Here is a 22,333-nt window from a genome sequence, read left to right on the forward strand (position 1 = left end):
GGGTGGGGGTCTGATGTGAAGTTTTGGGAAACTCCTCGAAGGCTCCAGTGAGAGGATGGCACTTTTTAAACATGCTGAGTAATCCACTTTCAGTGCACTTTTCAGATGGATTTTATTGTGCAAAATCCACCTGGAAATGATGATTAAACTGCATGATTCAGCACCCTGTTTCATGATGTTGGTCCTCATAAAACTCTTACTTGAATGGTGCTTTTAGCTTTTCCTTTTGGACCAACATAGCTGAAAACAGCGGTGGAACTATCCCAACTAGCAACCTGTCTGGATTAAACTGAAGGGACAGTGAATGGTGAGCCCCACTGAAGGAAAATTAGTATTTTACATGGCACTTCCAATCTACCAGGCTTTTCCTGCTTCCAGGCTTTTGCTATTGTTGCCTTTTGTTTGTACCCTGGTAAGCATGAGCCAAGGAGACTCTTCCACTTGGATGAAAACAGATCACTACGCCATCAATTTCAGGGGAAAATAACTTTACTTATATTAGCAGCCATTCTTTACAGAATGAAAATGCATTTGTTAAAGCAAAAATTGACTAAACATTTGAGCAAACAAATTATTATCAATACATATATCCTTCAGGCTAGGTCTAAAACTTGCCATCCTTAAAGATTTTAGTTTTCCGTTTCAGGCTATGTTCATGTATCTTTCCTTCTCCACGATTTTGTTGGCCTCATTCCCTGAGATATCTTTTACCTCACACAAACCAATAGAACAATCAAATCTCTTCTTCCTCCACAAAATAATTTTTTCTATCTATGACCTATCAGACCCCTTTCATTCCATCAAGTGGAAAACAACTGCCCAACTTCCAGAAGATCCATGCAAACTTCAATGGTTACAACTGCTCTTGAGGGCTCCAGGAAATAAACTTTGTTCTTCCAGCTGTCTCCATCAATGTATGAATGCACAGACTAAAAGTTAGACAGGAAAATTTTGGTCTGCAGTAGTTTGCCTATTTGTGAAGATGATCCAAGCACTTACAGAGATCAAATTCAACATTTTCATCCAAATATCTAGAATGAACTGGGTCTCTCACCTCAGAAGGATAGTGAGGAGTCTGGAAACTAAAGTCAGTACAGGAAGTCTGAAAGAACTGGGCATGTTTATTTGGATTGGGGGAAAAAAACTAATGATGGCATGATTGCCGTCTTCAAATATCTGAAGGCACATGCCAGAAGGAGCAAAGTTGTTTTCACTTGCTCTGGAGGACAGGACTAGAACTAAGGGGTGAAATGTACAAGTAAATGGGCTCCAGCAAATTAGGGAACACATCCTTATGATAACAGCTGTTCAACAGAACAGGCTGCCACAGGTGGTAGATCCCCCTGGAGTTGCAGTTTTTAGGGAGGATGAATGGCCATCTGTCCACAATACTATTGTCACATATTCCTACATGAAGTATGGAGACTGAACCAGATGTTCTGCAAGACACCTTCGAACTCTGACCAGTGAAACATTTTAAAACAAGTTGCTTCTCCCCTCCCCAAAAGGTCATTCAACCTACATCTAAAGTCATTCAACCTACATCTGAAAACCTACATTTTTGCAGTATTTTTCTTTAAATGGTATCCAAACAGCCAAAAACAATTCCATGAGAAGTTGCTGTGCTTTTAATCCATGCTGCTATTTAATCTGCTTTCATTACATGTATATTAAATAGATATTTAAATGCTTTCAGTCCACCCGTCTTTTTTGTTGGAGAGTCAATTTGCATCAGAATTCTCCCTCTGCTCAGGTGGAAGCAGGCTGGCTTGTTGAAAGTAATTGAGAAACAACCATCAGCTGGGAGGCCTAGCTCCTGAACTGCCCGGACTCCCCTAAAGGCAGTGGTGGGATTCAGCTGGTTCGCACCACTTTGGCAGAACCAGTTGTTAAAATGGTGCTTGTAAACAACCAGTTGTTAAATTATTTGAATCCCACCACTGCCTAAAGGACATTCCACACCCCACCCACCCCGCCAAGCGCCACCTCCACCATTTTCATTCTCCTACTCTTACCTGGCCTGGTGATGTTTGCTGCCTGGTACATTATTGTACCAGAAAGACCCAGGGAGATGATCAGTACTGGAGAAGAACCGTGGGTGGGGGCGGGGGGGGGGATTGTGCTCAAATTGGAATATACCAGCTGAGCAAATTTGTATTCAGAATCATCATCTCCAAATGTAAGTATCATCATTAATCTGAGAACTTTGTAGGACTAGCTCATTCTGGAAAATGCAGATTCCTGTGGGTTTCATACCTTGTACTAAGGTAGGTAACTCTCAGCAAACATGCTGAACAGCAGCACGCCAGGCCATTTTGCTGGGCATTTGGGGCTAGTTTTCCCCTTAAGTAAACAGGGTGAACCTGAAGGACTTGGCAGTGCTTTTGAGCTCAGTGCCATGAAAGAAAGTTATGGTCTTGGTTTATGCCAAGCCCAAAACCTGGACCCTCACAGCTGACAGCCAGATCCATGGTGAATCTCTGATGAGCTGGTTGGTAGGCAGCACTGCTGGAGCTTGGCTTATTTCCAGTGTGTCTAGTCAATGATAACTCTTCTATTGTCCCATATGCAGACATAACATCTTTACAAGTAGGCTGCTTGGCTGGCACTCAGGCCAACAGAATTGCTTACTTGTACACTGAGGTGTTAACAATGTGTGCTTCCCTTTCACTGAAATAATTCCAGATACAAATTGCTGGTGTTGGAAACCAAGTGTTGGATTTGATGGATCCTGGGTCTGACCCTGTAACAGGACAATTCCTAATGCACTATAAACACGTGTGAGTGGGGCAGAGAACCACACCTTCTTTCCCAACCTTCCATTCCACATATAATAAAAATAGAATACCCAAAATGTCACTTTAGAAAGTCTAATGTACTTCAGTACAGAGCTTAACAACAAGTAGAGGTGAAAATTATGATATGATCTTATCATTGACTGCCTATACACTTTAATTTGGAGCATGTGCCAGACAGCTGATGCCAGTGATCTGAAGATGTTACTGCACAGATTTTTTTCAAAATGAGCTGTGTTGTCATTTTGCAAATTGTCAGATTCTTAGACAGTTGTAAAACCCTCATTTTATATTTATGTATAATTTTATGTTTCTACACAAACACTTAAAAACATGACACCCTCAAGTTTAAAACACTCTTAGACTAATGGTAAAATCACACAGCATGTAAGCCAAAACTAAGAAATGTTTTATTTGCAATACACCTATGCAAAAAAGAAAAAACACCGCAAACACTCTGCCTCATTCAACCGTTGTTGCCTCCTGTTGTTCAGAAACCGCAAAGCCAAAATCAGAGTCCAAAACTGGCAGAACAGGCAGAGTTGCCCCTTTTATGTACGATTGAGTGTCTGGAAGATACGTGAAATCTGTAACATGACAGGCCCCGTTTCTGGATCATTCATCCACTGAGTACTGTTTAAGGGATTTTCAAGCATATCCTCAAAGGCTGCAGAATAAAGGATAATAATCAATTATTAGGTGTTACATTCTGGATCAATATACAGTATTCATGTCAGAATGAAAGTTGTGGTTTACTGGCAATGATTTGTGTCTCCGACTCTCTTTGTCAGGACTGTACACTTTTTATTGGCTGGCTGGCAGGCATTGCAGCACTGCTCCCCATCCTCTTTGTCTCAAATGCTCTTTTCCTCCTTGGACATTTGTAAGTTTGCCTCCACCTTGCAGTTTTTCTTGCTCCCAGCTTGTCTCTCCCAGCTAGAGACTCTTCCTGGGACAGCACTTGCAGCTATAAAGCACTATTTTTATTTACTTTTTAATGTATTCATATTATTTATGGTCCACCTTTCTCACTGAGATGCCAGGCAGATCACACAGTGTCAGTCAGTATGATCAACTGGCCGAGATGTCCAATGAATGCAATGGGGGTTGGACTGCAGAGATTTGAAAATAAGGAGGACTCTGATACACAGTTGAAACAAAGCTTAGACATTTAAACATGACACATCAGAACGGTACAGAAATTACCTGGTGGCTCTGAGCCTGGCCATTGGGCTGGGAAGAGCAAGATATAAAGTCTAATAAAATAAAAAGAAATAACAAAAGAAATGCCTAGTAGGAGCAGACTTACAACAAAAGACATTATAAAGTATACTGACAATAGCAGGTATCTACAGTCCTTACACATTTACCAAAGCCCAAGAGGAGTGGTATAAAAATTTAACAAAATAAAATCTTTTGGAACCATTTCATTACATTATAGCCCTGTTACAAAAATTTGAAGACTAATGTACAAATGAAACCTGAGGCTTATCTAATGGGACTTAAGGACAGATCTCTGGAAATAAAACATGGCGCTTCATATTAATTAATTAATTAATTAATTAATTAATTAATTATACTTATGTTAATTTTGTATTTTCTCAGCATACAAAAGAACAAAAAGACAAACACTTTCATACCACCACCACATCAATACAAAACAAAAATATGAAATACAGAAAAGAAAAATAAACACACACAAAAGAATTAAAACGTAAGTCATAAAATAACTAGACTCAGTCTATTATAACCAACTAAACTACACACCATAACACCAAATAATGACTTCCCACTATCTCACTCTTGAATTCTAATCCATTCTAGGTTCATGCATCTTTTTAAAATAGAACAATTTATCAGTTACACACTTTATCATTTCCAATATTCTATTTCAATCCGCTGTTTTATTTTAAATCTCAAATCCTGCAATTATTTTTCTTCTACCATTTTTTTTCAATAGATAGTTCATAAAAGGGTTCCATTTTTCTGAAAAGTTCTCTGTATTACTGTCCCTTAATAAAGTTGTTAATTTTGCTATTTCTGAATATTCTGTGACCTTCTGTATCCAGTCTTCCTTTGTTGGGATTTTTTTCATCTGTCCATTTCTGCACATACAATGTCCTTGCAGCAGTACACAAATACATGAAAAGCAGTCAGTATTGATTTGGGATGTTAATTCCTATTAGTCCCCATAGAAAAACTTCAAGCTTTTTCTCCATTGTTATTTTCAATATCTTTTGTATTTCTTTAAGTATCATGTCCCAAAAGGATTTAGCCTCTGTACATAACCACTACATATGATAACAAGATATCTCATGTTTTTGGCATTTCCAACATCAGATATACCTTTACACATTTTTGCCAATTGTTTTGGCATCAGATACCATCTATACATTACTTTATAATATTTTTTTCAGATTATAACATGCTGTAAACTTCAAATCACTTTTCCATAGTCTCTCCCATTGCTCCATGTTTATATTGTTTATACGCCAATATTTCTGGCCCATTCAATCATTACCAACTTTACAACCTCATCTTCTGTATTCAATTTCAATAACATCTTATAAACTTTAGTAATCGATTTCTCATCATTTGTACATACTTTTAAATTCTGTCATTTGTTATCAAAACCCGTGTTCTTTTGGTCAGTTCTAAATGTTTCCAGGAACTGATAATAATGAAACCAATTTTTGACAGTATTTGTTATCTCCTCCATGGTTTTAAGTTCCCATTTGTCATTTGTAAAGTTCAGCAATTCTCAATATGTGGGCTTTTGCATATTCTCTTGCATATTTACTTCTTTCCTAGAACAAGCGTCAACTGGGGACAGAACTTTTGTTTTTATGCATAACAGGAAAAAATGTTGCACTTACTTTTAACTTAAGTGGTCTTCTGTGCAGGCACACATTGGGACTGCGTTTGTGCAGGCCAGTCACAGTGTCTGAATAGCAAGCTCCTGTGGAGATAAACAGTTTAGAGGCTCCTAGAGTGCTCCTCCAACTCCATCCAGAGCCTCCAGGCAGACCTTTTCTGCCTAAAAGGTCACATGATAGGGAGGTAGGAGGAGCACTCCCCTCAGGTCTCCTACCATCGCTGTGGAATCTGTCCAATACCCAGTAAACTCCTTGCAACTGTTAGGCACATCAGGAGCAGACCACAGGTTGGGCTAGAGGGAGGGATTTGTGCCTGCACAGAAGACAACTCAAGGAACAACAGTTACAGGTATGTGCAACATTGTTTTACCTCTTCGTGGCCTTCTACACAGTCCCACATTTGGAGCATAACAAGCTCATTCCAAACCAGACTGTGTGTGTGAAGCTTTACTGAAGCACTCACCACAAGGTAAAGTTAAACAAATTCTCTTCATTGAACCAGTCAGTTAAACAAAGAGTGTGTTCCCCACATCAGCATCATGACAAGAATCAATGCCCATGGAATAATGTTGGATGAAGGTGGAAGCCGATGACCACACTACTGCTTTGCAAATGTCTAGGAATGGGACGGAAGTACAGAAGGCGGCTGAAGACTGGGAACGAGTAGAATGAGCAGAACGAGAATACACTGGGAGAGGACAGTCCACTTTGGCAACTGAATAGGCATGAACAATGGCTTAGAAAACCCAGTGGGATAGCATCTGGGGAGAGACTTTGTACCCCTCATGGGGGCCACTGAAACAAATGAAGAAGTGGTTGTCCTTTCTAAAAGGGGGCCATATGGCCCTTGTAAAATAACAGACAACAGTGAACCTGATAGGGGATGGCAGGTAGCATCCGGGGGAGAGAACTCTGTGCAACATCCCATGATTTGTGGGGTGCCGTAAGGAGCGACCTCTCCCCGATCTATATGCGCCCCCTAGCTGGGCTGGTTCGGAGTTTTGGGCTGCGGTATCACCAATATGCTGATGACACCCAGCTCGTGTTCACGATGGCGGGCAGCCTGGTCACTGCCCCTGGGGCTCTCCAGCATTGTTTGAAGGCTGTGGCTGACTGGTTGAGAGCGAGCTGGTTGAAGCTGAATCCCGCAAAGATGGAGGTCCTGTGGGTGGGTCGAGGAGAGAGGCCAGTTGACTTTGCCTTACCTACTATTTTGGGTACACCAATAGAACAAAGCAGTTCCTACAAATACCTGGCATTAATATTCAGTGAGACACTTTCTTAGAAGGCACATTTGAAATCTTTGCATGCAGCAACTCCAAAAAGTATGGGGCTAATCGTTAAATTCTTCTTTTCTAGAGGGGGTTGTTTGGTAGCTCCTGCCCTTAAGCTGTTCATCAATAAAGTGATCTCTTGTATGTTATACGGGATAGAAATTTGGGGTTGGGGTAAATCTACTGTGGACCTTATTGAGAAAATTCAGAATACATTTATGAGAAGAATTCTGGGTCTCCCTAAGTGATCACCTATAACCCTTATGAAAGCAGAATTAGGACTGCCCTCCATAAGAGTGTGTGCAGACGTGCGCATTTTAAAATATTGGAAGAAACAGTTATTCAGTGATCCAAACTCTTTGTGTCATCAGAGTTTGAGGTTGAATCTGGTCCAAAAGAAATCAGAATATCTTATTTCTATTCAAATATGCTACTCCATACCAGTTGTTGTTCTCAATAGTGGTAGTCAGGGAACGGATCTGAGGGACTGGATCTTTCATATGGATGCATCAATAGATAGAGATCGAATCAATCAGTACAAAGTTGCCCCCTTCTTTAAATTTTTGAAGAAGGATCATATTAGATTGCCATATTGAGAGAATTTGTCAACTTATATCTTTAGAATGGCATTTACTAACCTGAGATTCCAAGCCATACCAACGGCAGTGTATAGTGCACGATGTAGTAGTGTGCTGGTACCTAACTACAAATGTATCTGTGGTAGTTATGCAGATGAGGACATTCTGCACTATGTTCTGGAGTGTCCTCTTTATGACAATATGATCAAATATATTAAAAGGTTTTGTCCCAATTGCGGGGGATACTGATAATACTGGGAAACTGATTTGTCTATTATCTGATGGTGATCCATACATTACCAATCGAGTAGCACTTTTTGCTCATGCTGCAAGAAGAATCAGGTTAAGTATGGCATAATGATGTTGTGTTGTATTATTTGATATGGATATTTATATTAGTACTAATTTAGTTTATTTTAGCTATGTCTGTAAACATGGGGGGTTTCTTGTGTATGTTTTAATTTTATAATGCTGCATATGAGGAGATTGTGAAGGCCTATAGCCAAGACAATATTACTACTATTAGAGTTGGTTGAGATGGCCAAGTTAACTTAACCACAAAAAGAAAAGAACTTAATTAACTTCATGGACAATTGTAAACCCGTAATAGAATCCTATTATATAAAAGGCTAGCCATGGTGTCTACAACTCACTTCCAGCCAACTGCCATGCACACATGGCTTGGGGGCAGGGCTTACACAGAAGAGGTAAAAAACAACATAAAGAGCAAATGCGGTGGTTACCCATTGTCTCTCCTGTTTGTCCTTCTCCACCGCTTGTGAATAATTGAAGTCCATGTTCCATCTGCATCTACCTCTGCAGAAGCAGGCACAAGTGTTGACTGCTCCTAGTGGGAGTGTCATGACCGTTGGTGACTGCAACTGCACCGTTAACTGTTGTGTCCGGGAAGAGGAGGAGGAGGAGGGAGCTGGTGACATGAGGCCAAGGTGGGAGGAAAGGCAAGAGGGGTTGGACCACTGGCTGGGTGCCAACAGTTTTCTACAGCCCATTGTAGTTTAAGAGTTAAAATTCAGTATAGAATAAACTGGAAGTCTATATAAAATAAGTACTTTATCATTTAGTGAATTTCTCTCTGTTTATTTTCGAGTTTAATTTTGAAGTACAAATAAATTTTTTCAGAAACACAATACACTGTGTAAAAAACTGCCCCTCAAAAGTTAGTTCTGCTTAATTTGCAGAAAGCTAGAAGAATGGGAGCCCCCCTGACATCTTCAGGCAGGCTATTCAACAGAGAATGACCACTGGTTACTCATCATGAAGGGCCCTTCTCCTCTGACTGATATCTTGGAGGTGATTCCCAGGGAGGCACGGACAAACTAACAGCTTCCTGTTTCTGATGGGCGTCACCCCTTAATCCACAGTTTAGGTAACAGAACAGCTGTATAACAATCTCTAACTTAGAACAAACAGTTTAAGAACATGAAGTAGGATAAAGATAGAAACAGAAAACAGAGTCTATAACAATTGTGTTTACTACATAAAGAACTTGAGCACAGAAAGAGATGACAAAACTTGTCAAGGGATGGCCAAAATATCCTCCGTCGTTCAGAGGAGGAGGACCCTTCACAGTGAGTAACCAATGGTCATTCTCCCCCCTGAGCCTGTGGGGCTAAGCTGTGTCCCTAAATTAGGGTGGGACATTGTTACTTGTCCTCAATGTGCTGAAGAACTCTGCAACTAAATACTTAGCCTGTTGAGCTGAACACATTTATTTTATAATGCCTAATAAATGTGAATATGGAGGACCACGCAGCTGCCCTGCATAATTCTTCCACAGAGGCAGTGACAGTTCATCAGGGCAGTTTTAGTTGCTGTGGTCCTGAGCAGTGATTCCTGAGGGTGGAACGAGACTTTGTGCCCTGTAGGCCTCATTAATGCAGTCCCTCAAGCATTTGCTAATAATGGATGGAGAAATCTTAATTTCCTTGGCAGGAGAGGACACTGATATACAAATAGCATTGGTCTTCTTAACATCCTGAATTTGCCATATTAGCAGCTCTCCTGAGATCCAATGTATGCCAGATTTTTTTCTCTTGGGTGTTTTGGATTGGGACAAAATGAAGGTAATCATATTTCCTGTTGTCAATGGAATCTGGAGTCCACCTTGGGCCGAAACAATGGGTTGATGCGGAGGACCAGCTTGTCTTTGTGGAATGCGCAGTGTGAAGAATCTACCAAAAGGGCACTCAGTTCGGAGACATGTCTAGCAGTTGTTTTTGCTGCTAAAAGATAGTCTTCATTTGCAGATACTTCAGTGGGATGAAATACAGGATCCTGTTGGTCTTTGCAAATCAGTAGTTTTATGGGAGGTCTGGCCACCAGCTATTGAAAAGAGGAGAACCATGGCCTCCTGGGCCAGAATGGGGTTATTACAATCACTTCAGCTATGCACTGTCTTAGCTTCCTTAGGAGTCTGGAGAGCACTGGGAATGGGGGAAAGGTGAAAGGAGATGATGGACTGACCAAGAAGTCCATTGTGTCAGACTCTCGAACGTGGAAATAACAGAGACCGTAGGAAAGTCCCAAAGCAGTTTATTCCAGATGATACGAAGAGTAACAATGTAAACAGGACTTATATCCTTTAATCCCCCCCGTTTCGCCCCACACCAAATGTCCACTACAGTTTCTACTACAAAGCGACAAAGAATCTGGGAACCTTTCACACCTCTTTGAAGATGGGTTGGCGCCAGGAGATTGCTAGGAAGGGAAAACAGGAAAACAATTGCAAATCACACACAGCAAGACATCAAGATACTGACAGGCATGGTCCTGACATTCCGACCCCCTTAAGACCCCCCCCCCATTTCGGCTGATTGGGATAAGCCCAGTGAAACGCCGTCACCAAGCGAGGGGCTCAGACATGTACGGAATCGACCCATTTGTTGTCCCCAGATGGGAAATGGGTCCAAGCAATCAAATACTGTAGCCAGCTATGAAGGGGGTCTAAAACCTCTTCCATCTCATGGTGAGGCTCGCCGCTCACCGCAAAAGGGGCTGGCGCCGCCGGACAAGGGTGCCAGTCATTCGGGGGAGGCGCCATCTTGAGGAGGCTGCAATGAAAAACAGGATGTACAGACTTCAAGTTTTTAGGCAACTGTAACTCGGCCGTCACCTCATTAATCACTCTGAGCACCTGAAAAGGTCCAATATATTTTTTCCCAGTTTTCTACACCCTTGCAGACCCCACAGGTTCTTGGTGGACAAATACATCCAATCCCCAACCGCAAGGATGAACGGCTGCTGTTTCTTATTGGCCTGCTGCTTGTACCCCTGCTTAGCCTTCTCCAGGGCTTGCTGCATCGACACCCACGCTTGCCGGATGGTCTGCACCCATTCCTGCAGTTCCACGGGTCCCTGCTGGACCTTCCCCAGGAAAGGAAACGGCTTAGTTGACTGTCCCAAAACAACTTCAAAGGGGTTTTTTCCCCGTGCTGCTATGCACCACATTGTTGTAGGCAAACTCAGCGAAAGGCAACAGGTCAACCCAATCGTCCTGATGGAAATTAATGTAGCACCGTAAATATTGTTCAAGAGTTGCGTTCATAGGTTCGCTCTGACCATCGGTCGCCATGTGAAACGCCGAGGAAAGAGCCTGTTCGGTGCCCAGCAGCTTCAGAAAGTGCCACCAGAACTGCAAAATAAATTGTCCGCTGCAGTCTGATACGATTTTATCAGTGGCACCGTGTAGCCAGTAAATGTGGGTTACAAACATGCGGGCCAACTTGCTTGCTGTCGGCAGTGACGCGCAAGGGACGAAGTGTGCCTGCTTCAAAAACAAGTCCACAACCATCCAGACTTCCCTCTGCTGGAAGGGAGGTTGGTGATGAAATCCATGGAAATCACCTTCCAGAGTGCCGAGGGTGCTGGCAGAGCCTGGAGGAGGCCAGGCACCTTCCCTTGCACCCTCTTGGCCATCGCACACGTGGGGCAACCTTTAACATAAGCCTCCACATCCCCCCTCAGCGTCCTCCACCAAAACTGTCTATGGGCCAAATGCAATGTTTTCACAAACCCAAAGTGTCCTGCCAATTTTACATCATGACGTCCCTGCAAAGCCAGAAGGCGCACTGCCAGAGGCATAGTCGATTCCCCTTCCACCAGAACTCCCCCCGTTGGTTGCCACCCTCATCCTGCTGCACTACAAGGGCCTTCGCACCCCTTAGGGCCTCCTCCAGCGATGCGGGCATGGCGGGGGGCGGGGGCGACCCGCCGCTTGACTACGGTTGACGAACGCCAAGCCCAGTTGGGACAAGGAGAACAGTGTCCCGAGCGAGGCGGGGTCCCCCGGGGAGGGATCGAGCAACCGAGACAGGGCATTGGCCAAGCAATTCGACTTCCCAGGGAGGAAGTGCAGCATGAAGTTGAAACGGGAGAAAAAGTCAGCCCAACGAAGTTGCTTGGCGGACAACTTCCCTGGAGCATGAAGCACTGCCAAGTTCCTATGGTCAGTCCACACCTCAAAAGGGAGGGCCGCGCCCTCCAGCCAATGGTGCCAGGCAGTCAAAGCGCACTTGATCCTTCTCCCCAACCGTCCAGTGACGCTCTGCCCCCGAAAACTTGCGGGAGAGAAAGGCACAGGGATACAACCTCCCATCCTCCCCCTTCTGCAGCAGGGCAGCACCCATAGCCTTGTCTGAAGCATCAACATAAACACAAAAGGGCTTGGAGGGGTCGCCATGGCGTTGGATAGATTCCGACGTGAAGGAGCGCTTAAGCCTGGTTTCCACTGACCTCTTCTCCTTCGTGTGCAGCAAATCAGTGAGGGGGAGAGCCAATCAGGCAAAGTTAGGGGTAAAGTCCAGATAGAAATTGGCAAAGCCCAGGAACGACTGCCACTGACGCCTGGTGCGGGGCTCCTGCCACTGCAACACATCCTGCACCTTACCCGGGTCCATCTCTAACCCCTGGCTGGAGATCTGGTAACCCAGAAAGTCCAGCCGCTCCTTATGAAAGTCACATTTGGAAAGTTTTACAAACAAGTCATTGTTGAGGAGCCGCTGTAGCACAGCCCGCACAGTCTTAACGTGCTCCTCCGCCATCTGGGAGTAAATGAGTACATCATCCAAATATACCACCACCCCCTTGAACTGAAAATCCTGGGGAACCTCATTTATCAAACACATGAAAGTCCTGGGAGCCCCAGATAACCCGAATGGGAGGACGCGGTAGGCAAACTGGCCCAGCCTCATGTTGAAAGACATCAGGTGCTCATACCCCTTGGCGATCCACACCCGATAGTAGGCTTCCTGCAAGTCCAACTTAGTGAAAAATAGAATAGAATAGAATAGAATCTTTATTGGCCAAGTGTGATTGGACACACAAGGAATTTGTCTCCGGTGCATATGCTCTCAGTGTACATAAAAAAAAATACATTTGTCAAGAATCATAAGGGTACAGCACTTAATGATTGTCATATAGGTCTAGTAAGCAATCAGGAAACAATCAATAGTAATAAAAACATAAAATGTAAAATCATAAAATAAAATGAAATGTCAGCACAGGTTATAGTCATACAGTCATAATTGGGAGGAGATGGGTAATAGGAATGATGAAAAAAGTAGTGCAGTAATTATATAATAAATATATAATAAATAGTTTGACATTATCGAGGGAATTATTTGTTTAACAGAGTGATGGCATTCGGGAAAAAACTGTTCTTATGTCTAGAAATTTGCCCGTCCCCAGAAAACTCAGTAAGTCCTTGATCAGGGGCAACGGATATTTGTTGCATGCGGAGACTACGTTCAGTCCCCAATAGTCAGTACACAGCCGAAGGGAGCTGTCCGCTTACAAACAATGCAGGGAGCAGCAAAATCACTGGTTACCCTTTTTATGAAACCTCGTTTCAAGTTTTTGTCCAAAAACTGCTGAAGCGCCTGGGCTTCCAACGGACTCATGGGGTAGAGACGGCTTTTCGAGAGCTTAGCACCTGGCAGTAGTTTGATCTTACAGTCAGTCTTACGGTGGGGCGGCAGCTTGTCGCACTCCGTTTCCTCCGGAGGAAACGGTCCTGGTAGGGTTGAGGGATGGCCAAGTGTAAGGAACTTTCAGAAGAACTTGAAACAAAAGTAACTTTAAGCAGTTCGTTTATTCCAAAGCTTCAACGGTCTCAATACACGCCATGTGAGAACTGGCCCCCCTCAGCTAGCCTCGTCGTTTTTACAGACGAAAACACAGCCCCTCCTCCCATGCATAGTTCTCAAGCTCAGTTGCACACAGGAAAGCAAGAAAAGCCAAAGTAAACATTGACATAGATGATAAGCAATACAAGGTCATTTCCCAGGGCAAGCAGCCCATTGCAAGGGATGTACCAAGGCCAAGACGGCTGGATGAGCGGGCTAGCCCCCACTCTTACATGCCGCCTCCTCTAAGAAAGCTCCCTCCCCCCCAGGTTTGCGAGGAAAAGCTTTATGAAAAAGCAGCGATCAAGGGGGCATCTATATTTCCACATAGATCCACTGATTATGCCCGAGGATATCCCACCCAGGAGACCAAATAGAGCAAGCGATTGCGAACAAAACGCGAGTCCAGAACAGCGTCGATCTCGTAATGCTTGTAGCCATCAACGATCCAGTGGGGGAGCCTCCGTTGGGCCGTGCCAGACATCTGAAGCGGGAGCCTGCTTGAGAGCAAACTAGAGTGAAAGACAGGATGAATGTTACTTAAAGAGTTAGGCAATTCCAAGCGGCAGCGGTCACTCCGTTAATGACTTGGGAGATTCTAAAAGGCCCTGCAATTTCTTGCCTAGCTTGGAATATTTGTGCACATCTCTCAAGTTTTTGGTAGACAAATAAACCCAGAAGCCCCACTTGTAAAAGGAAATCAGCCCTATGTTTGTCAGCTTGCATCTTTTGAGCTTCTTGTGCCTGAGAAGGAGGTGGAGACCGCTTTTTCAGCCCTCCATAGGACTTGATCCAGTCTCAAATTCTGGGAGTTGCAATGTAGAGTCGGGGAGCTCAGGTAAGGGGAAGCGAGCGACCCGATACAACTTCAAAGGCGTTTTATTGGTACTACTGTGTACCGCATTATTGTAAGCATATTCAGCCCGAGGGCAGCTACATTAATTGTTTTGATGGTAGTTGGTGTAGCTTAGCGTAGGTATTGTTCCAGTGTTCTGTTGGTCCGTTAGGTCTGGCCGTCACTTTACTTACGTGGTAGGGAAGCAACAGCGAGGTGGTCCCAGAATGTCCAGCTTCAAAATTTTAAGAAATGAATTGGGGGCCCCTATCTGAAATTACTCTCTCGAATGGAATGCAAGCGATATGCATTGTTGGATGAACAACTTAGCTAGTTTAGAAGCCCGGCCAGGGATGGTTGGACAAGGAGCGAAATGAGCCTGTTTGAAAAAGGTCTACTACTACCCATGGTGCATTCCCATGACTCTCAGGCAGATCCGTTATAAAGTCCATGGATATGATCTGCCAGGGTCTGGCAACTGGAGGATGGGGTGCAGTAGTCCGCTGAGGTTTTCCAGGGATTCCCTTGGCTTCCACGCCGTGGAACACTTACTAATGTAAGCCTCAATATCCTTGCGCATGGAGGCGCCACAAATTACCACCTAAGTAGGTGTAGGGTTTTCAAAAGCCAAAATGACCGGCAGAGACATCATACCGACCATTAGAGACGCCTGTTCTTGGAGGAAGAGTGACGCGTACCAACAGTTTCCCCGCCTCCAAACCCCGCCTTGCAGCTGCAATAGGGGATCCGACTCCCCACCGGTTGTCCTGTTGCCCGCCTCCTCCCCTAGCCTTGGCCGAGGAGGCGGCGAAACCACGTCCGGAACATCCAGGGTGGGGGGGGGGATGGCGGGGAGGAGCAGTCGTTGGGATCGGCGTGACCGCCAGCCCCAACTGGGAGGGAGAAAGGATAGTCCGAGGGGTGTTCGCGGGAGGTGTCCACCGCCGGCTGGCGGGACAAAGCATCAGCCAATTTGTTGCTGTTGCCGGGGAAAAAATGGACCCGTAAAAGCAAACCTAGAGAAGAAATGACTAGCAGCTATTTAGCTGACATTTTAAGTGGGGTAGACAAGGCAAATAAGTTCTTATGATCTGACCAAACCTGAAATGGGGTGGCAGCCCCTCCAGCCAATTACCGCCAAATTAAGCGCCTCTTTAATGGCTGGCCGTTTCATGTCCCCACAGTCCAGTTCAGTTCAGGTAGAAAGTTTTTTTTGACAAGTAAGCACAGGAACAAGTTTATTAGCTTTTATTTTTCTGCAAGAGGGCAGCTCCTAGAGCCTTGTCCAGGCGTCGACATGTACTATGAAAGGCAAGTCGGGATCCGGGTGCTTTTAGAATAGGTTTCGGTGGTGAAAGCAATCTTAAGAGCTTGAAAGTGGTTGGCGTCTCCGTCAGAGATAGGCGTCCAGGGTTTAGATGCTTGAGGACCTTTTCCTTTGGTGCAATAGATCTGTCAATGCTTGGCATCCAACTGAGCAAACTGGGGGAATAAAGTCGATATTAGAAATTGGCAAAGCGGAGGAAAGATTGAAGTTCCTTACAGTGGTAGGGGCAGATTGTGATCAACGACCGCTACCACTTGTAGGTCCATCTCAGCCCTCGAGTGAATCGATATTAAATAGTCCAGGGAAGTTTGGTGGGCAGCACATTTTAGACAACTTGACAAACAGAGAATTATGTCAGCGTAGCCGTTGCAACACAGCTCTGACCAACCGTTCATGCTCTTCCATGCGTTTGTGTAGATATATCAGCACATCATCCAAATATACCACTACCCCTTTGAATAAAAAAAGTCTTGTAGGACATCATTGATTAAAAGCCATGAAAGCCCGGCTCCGGCTAATCGAATGGCATTACACAGTATTCATATTGTCAATTTAGTATTAAAAGCTGATAAGTGTTCATACCCTTCAGCAATTCTTACTACATTAGTAAGCCTGTATTAAGTCCAATTTGGTAAAATTAGTCCCGTTCCCAAAGCGTCTAGCAAATCTTTTGATTAATGGCAAGGGTATTTGTTGGAAAGAGAGGCGGCATTTAACCCCATAGTCGGTGCAAAGCGCGGGGAACCGTCCTTCTTTTGACAAACAAGACCGAACCCGTGTGGGTGCTGGTTGCCCGCCGAATGAAACCCCTAATGAAATTTTTATCAGGAAAGAGCAGGAGCTCCTTTTGTTCAGCGGGGCTCATCCATTCCTTTAGGCAGTTGTGCCCCGGGGCTAAAGAGGATCTTGCAATCTGGTGTCTCTATGGAAGCTGATTAGCATTCTCGTTCTTCAAAACCGAGCCAGATCCCAGTATTGTTTGGGATCCCCGCCAGTTCAGGGCTCGGAGTTCAGAGGCCAGTAAATTTTGTAAGATTGGGGTAACTAGGGTTAGGTCAGGCAGCTCCCCTCATTCATATGTCCCCACGGTGGATCCGTGAATCGGGGCGTTACGTTGCCCCAGAAAATGGTAGGTTCGTGGGATAGAAACCCAAGGCATGCCTAAGACAATGGGATGTTTGGCAACGGGGCCAAAATGAAACTGCGTCTCTCCCAGTGGTGACACAAGCGTAAAAGCACTGGTTGGGTTCTGGAGCCGACCAATGACCCTCCGTTCCCAAAGGGCTGCCATCCATCTGTGTAAAGGGGATGGAAGCTTGACTAATGCTATCACGTTCGAGACCTAATTGTTCTGCCACCTGAGGTCTCATTATTAGACAGTCTCTCGCGAGCAACCTGAGTCCACTAAAGCCCGGGCTAAAATATGGGTGTGCCCGGCTGAATTGGTTAAAGTGGTCATACCCAAGGGTTATGGGGCCCCTTCACTCCCCGTCTGGCTGTCTGTTCGTCCAGCTGGACCAGAGGATAGGCTTATTCCTCCAAAAGTGGATTGTCCTGCGCCGTCATCTGGGTCATCAAGCAGCAGCCAGGCTGCGGGCAGCCCTTATTGGCTCCCTTGATTTAGGGGGCCCTAGCTATGGATTTCGAGGCAGGGACAGGAGCCTTGGATTTCTTAGGACAGTTGGCTGCCAGGTGACCTGGGCCCCACAATACAAACATAAACCAAGGCGATGGCGTGATCCGGATGTAGACTTCGGTGGTTGGAGGTCCCGTTGTAGCTTTTGTGAGGCGGCGGCTGTTGCCGGCTTTGCAGTTACTTTTGGTTGGTGAGTTCTCCCTGTCTTGGAAGCCCGGTTGAGGCGGGATGCAATGTAATTCCCTGTTGTAATCCATTCAGCGATGGTTTGGGCTGGCCCACCATATCTGCCCAGGTGCAGATCTCAGGATCAATCGCATCGTGAAAGTATTAGCATTTCATGCGTTGAACCAGTCAGGAAGTTTATTAGCCATGCGGAACTCCTGGCGAATTGACAAAGGGTCTGTTCCCTTGTTTGATGGTTTTAATAGTCTTACTGGCCTTGTTTGCTTCTTCAGGATCTTGGCAGTAACCTAAGTCCCTGGAGCAAGAGGCTACAGTTTGAAGTTCAGGGCTCCCCTATTTCATGTAGTTCCACAAACCATTCAGCAGCGTCTCCATCTAACACCGACCCGATATCCCATACTTTTTTTTCATACCTGCCGGGCGGTAGAGATCATCAAATTGAGCGTAATGCGCATCCAATTGCAATATATGAAGTCGGGCAGCGGAAGCAGTACCATCCCGAAGCGGGCGGAATAGGAGGTGCGTGGGTGGCCTCTGCCAGCAACCAGACTACTTAGAGCGCCCAGGAACCCGGGCAGGTGCGGAGACGGTTGGACGCGAGCAGCGGGTTCACCCGGTGGCGGGGAAGAATTCTTTGCTGGCATGGGGCTCCCGTGGGCGCTAACTGGAAGGTGAGGAAGGGGTGGCGTGGTCCGAGGAGAGCAGCTCCGTCGGTCCTGGTGGCTGTTGCGGCGGTGCTCTGACATCATCCAGTGGCGGCTTCCTTGTCTATAAATCCCTCTCCCGGTGCACCAGCTGATGCCCGTTCTTGCGGAGCCTTCGCGTTCCCTGTCGTTGCAGGGTCGCCACGACTTCCCTGAGTCCGCGCTATGCCCGCGTGGCGTTGGCGGTCGAGTCCCTGGTGTGGTCCAAAACCATGCGGGGGAGTGTTGAGATCCTTCAGGAATTGTTCTCGGAGCATTTCTTTCTCCTGGGCTATTTCAGTCGTTCGTGAAACTGTTCCCGTTCCAATTCCAGAATACTCCCCGTTCCCTTCGAGGGGCCTGGTTTCCAACTCCCCAGTCCCTGTTTGGCTCTGACTAGGGCTGCGCGTTGATCCTCCCAATCGTCTGGTTCCGCGTCCAGCCCTGCGAATCTTGAGTGGGTCAGTGGTTTGTCCCCAAAAACTTCTCGTGGGTGGCGGGGTCATGAGCGCTGAACATCCCTCTGCAAAGAGATCAATCTGCGTTAGGACCCTCCAGGAAATCCAAGAGACTCTCTACCGATTGGCCGGGCCCCGACATAGTCTTGGCGCACCCATTACTTTGCCAGTGGTGCACAGGTGGGGTTGAAATGTGTTCCAAATGTTTCTCCAACGATTCTTGCAGGTATCCCGTGGATGGCTGAAACTCCAATTTCCTCCCTAACCGTGCGCATTAATGGTTTGTAATCCACATGGTGGTGGTGGTGATATGCCTTTCTATGGGGAGCACGATCCATCGACACTCCTCCACCAGGGTCAAAAAAAATTCCTGGCACCTGAGGCCGTCCGGCCGAGAGCCGTCGTCGAGACCTCAATAGAACTTCCTCCATCTGCTCTTTCAGTTGGAGAAGGCTACGCCGGCTGAGCAGAGGCCTGGAGAGGGTCACCAGGGAACTTGGTTCCGTTGGCTCCCTCCACAGGGACCCGTCAGCGGCAGAGAGGAGCCCTCTTTGGGGGCTACCACAGTCTCGCCGATATTACTCATCGTTTAGCGGCCCTTGAATGGCAACCTCTGCATGTTGAAGGACACCAGAGATTCACAGAGTAGTTGAGTGTGAAGACTCAAACTCATACCAAGCGTGGAATTGGTGATTTAGGAGTTCTGCATAATGTAAGGAACTTTCAGAGGAACTTGAAACAAAAGTAACTTTAAGCAGTTACGTTTTTATTTCCAAAGCTTCAGGTCTCAATACCTGCATACATGCGAGAACTGGCCCCTCAGCTAGCCACAAATACGTTTTTTACAGGCGAAAACACAGCCCTCCTCCCATGCATAGTTCTCCAAAGCTCCAGTTGCACAGGAAGCAAGAAAAGCCAAAGTAAACATTGACATAGATGATAAGCAATACAAGGTAATTTCCCACAGGCAAGCAGCCCATTCTTGAGGGATACCAAGGCGAGAGGCGGCTGGATGAATGAGCTAGCCCCCACTCTTACACCGAGATGTCCAGCGTTCTCCCAGCCACCTTGTGGGAGTCCCCTGCCTGCAGCGGCAGAAGACCGGACATATGGTCACCGTAAGGGGGGGTCAACAAATTGGATAGAGTTAGAGGACCAGGAGATATTGGGAGTGCGTGGTCCCTGTAGTAAAGCACTCCTAGCACCAGGGAATATTTGGCCACCTCAGCGATGATGAACCGACGCTCCACCCAGTGCCCCCCACATTGGAGGAGGACAGGTTCCGTCCGATGCATAGCCAGTGCGCCCCCCAATGTACCCCCGTCCATCTGCTCGAACAGGAAGGGGCAGTGTAGGGGGACCTGCTGCAGCCCCAACTGGGCCACTAGGGATGGCTGCATTAGGCGGTGCAAGGTGCACACCCGAGTCCAGCAAGTGCCTGTGTCACTGCACACTAGTCCCCAAGTCTGATTAGACACAGTCACGGAAGAAGGAAGCAGTTGTTGGTTCCACTCACCCTCAGTTCCGCACCCTTAGAAGGGACCTGGCATCGAGCGGGCTTCAGGCCAGATCGCTGTAATTTCCCACCGACTCCTCGCTGGACTCGGGGCCACCTGCCTCCTTGGAGGCCGAACATGCCTTGCACGGCTCCACTTGTAGTCCCGAACCCTTCTTGAACGGGGACTTTTTCTCTGGATCCTTAGCCGTCGCAGCTTTCGAAGCACCGCTAGCAGGGACTACTGGAGGGTCGAGTTTCTTGCTAGGACACACGGCTGCTTTGTGCCCCTCTCCGCTGCAACTCAGGCAAAGTCCCAGTCGTCACCGCCGGGTGTAAAGAGATTCCCCTGCCTCCTTGCCACCGCGAGCGGAGGTGCCCCTGGCGGGGGGGACAGTGAGAAGCCGGCAGGGGATTGCACCGCTGTTTCAGTAGCTGCACTCTGTGCAGACGGACCTCTGCCTCGCCCGCCCGCATGTACCACCCCACCAGGGAGGTCAGCTCCACAGTCACCATGGCCCACTGTGCCACCTCTGGGTGAAGCCCCTCTCGGAAGAAGTGGATCTTCACCTGCTTCAGCCAATCCTGGACCACCCAGGCTAGCTGGCAGATTTCTGAGATGTACTCACTCACAGATTGGGACCCTTGCCTGATCTGCCGCAACCTGGCCCGGTCTTCTCCTCCTTGAACGGATCCTCGAACTGCCGCCGCAGTGCTAACATGAGAGATGGGGGAAGGAACGCAGCTCGGGCGCCCGGCTTTTGTAAAGTCCCATGTACCAGCTGGCTGCCGCCCCCTCCAGGAGGGCCCCCACCTCATGTACTTGCTCGACCTCATCCTTGTAGTCACCACCGCACCTCTCCATATGTGCTTTGACTTGCACAAGGAAGTAGGGTAGCATCTCCGTCATCCTGTTGAAACAGGCCTTCAAGCGCCGCCGCCGCTGTGGGGGCTGCAGCGGCTGCAACCCGGGTGGGCCCGGAAGCCCGGGCAGCATGTCGTCTGGAGGCGGCAGCGGCGGCAGCTGCAGTGGATCCTGGTGGGCCAAGAGGAGTTCCATGTTGCGCCGTAGGAAGTGTATGTCCTACCACATCTTGTCTCACTCCCGCCACCAGGCAACCGCGCCTTGCTCAGGGGCCCATGCCCCTGCCTGGACCCGCAACCACTCGCTTTGCATCGCTGGGTCCCACTCGGCGTAAATGTCTTGGTCCATGGGTTGCGTGAGCCAAGTGGACTCAAGCCGCCCAGCCGCCTTGGCTGCATGGCCTACCAAGAGTAGGGTGATCCCATGCTCTCCTCACAGTTGGTGCTTCGTGCGGCACCCAAGTGAGGATTGTGTCGGTCAGGGACGGGAACATCCTTCCCCTCATCTCCTGAGTCCGGGTCGCAGGGCATCTCGTCCTTGACTGTAACTCGCCCCGTTCCCTCCTCAGGTTTGCCAGCCGGGGACCCGCCTGTAGCTCCATCCTTGCTGGCCATGGATCTGAGTGCGGGTCAAACTGGGAGATCCTGCTTAATGTCAGACTCTCGAACGTGGAAATAACAGAGATCGAAAGAAAGTCCAAAAGCAGTTTATTCTAGGTGATGTGAAGAGTAACAATGTAAAGCAGGATCTGAGCTAGAGAGCTCAGATCCAGGACTTATATCCTTTAATCCCCCCAGTTTCGCCCCACACCAAATGTCCACTACAGTTTCTACTATAAAGCTACAAAGGACCTGGGAACCTTTCACACCTCTTTGAAGATGGGCTGGCGCCAGGAGATTGCTAGGAAGGGAAGAGGGAAACAGGGAAAATTTTGCAAATCACACACAGCAAGACATCAAGATACTGACAGGCATGGTCCTGACACATTGCCTCTGCTGCTGTGTGAAAGAACCAAGCAACACATTACTCCAGCTGATGGTTGTCAGGAGAGGCAAACAGGTCTATCAATGGCATACCCAGGTCCTGGCATACAAGTTGGAATACTTCTTCAGACAGCATTCGCCATACTGGATCTGCTGTTGACTGAGCCAATTGGCTTGGATGTTTGTCAGTCCCTTGATG

At 46.9% G+C, this 22,333-nt stretch overlaps 1 protein-coding gene across 3 annotated transcripts in view; it reads right to left on the reverse strand.

Annotated features, from left to right (window-relative positions):
- Positions 1–471: 471 nt before the first annotated feature.
- Positions 472–22,333, reverse strand: part of UBAC1 (UBA domain containing 1) — a 185,442-nt gene continuing 163,580 nt past the window's right edge. The window contains exon 10 of one of the 3 annotated variants that reach the window (XM_048512272.1): positions 472–3,462. In XM_048512272.1, coding sequence (XP_048368229.1) covers positions 3,347–3,462 — 116 coding nt within the window. In that variant the 3' untranslated portion in view covers positions 472–3,346. The other 2 variants (XM_048512271.1, XM_048512273.1) reach the window with 2 other exon arrangements.

This window comes from Sphaerodactylus townsendi, linkage group LG12 (genome assembly GCF_021028975.2).
Source record: "Sphaerodactylus townsendi isolate TG3544 linkage group LG12, MPM_Stown_v2.3, whole genome shotgun sequence".
Lineage (NCBI taxonomy): Eukaryota > Metazoa > Chordata > Lepidosauria > Squamata > Sphaerodactylidae > Sphaerodactylus > Sphaerodactylus townsendi.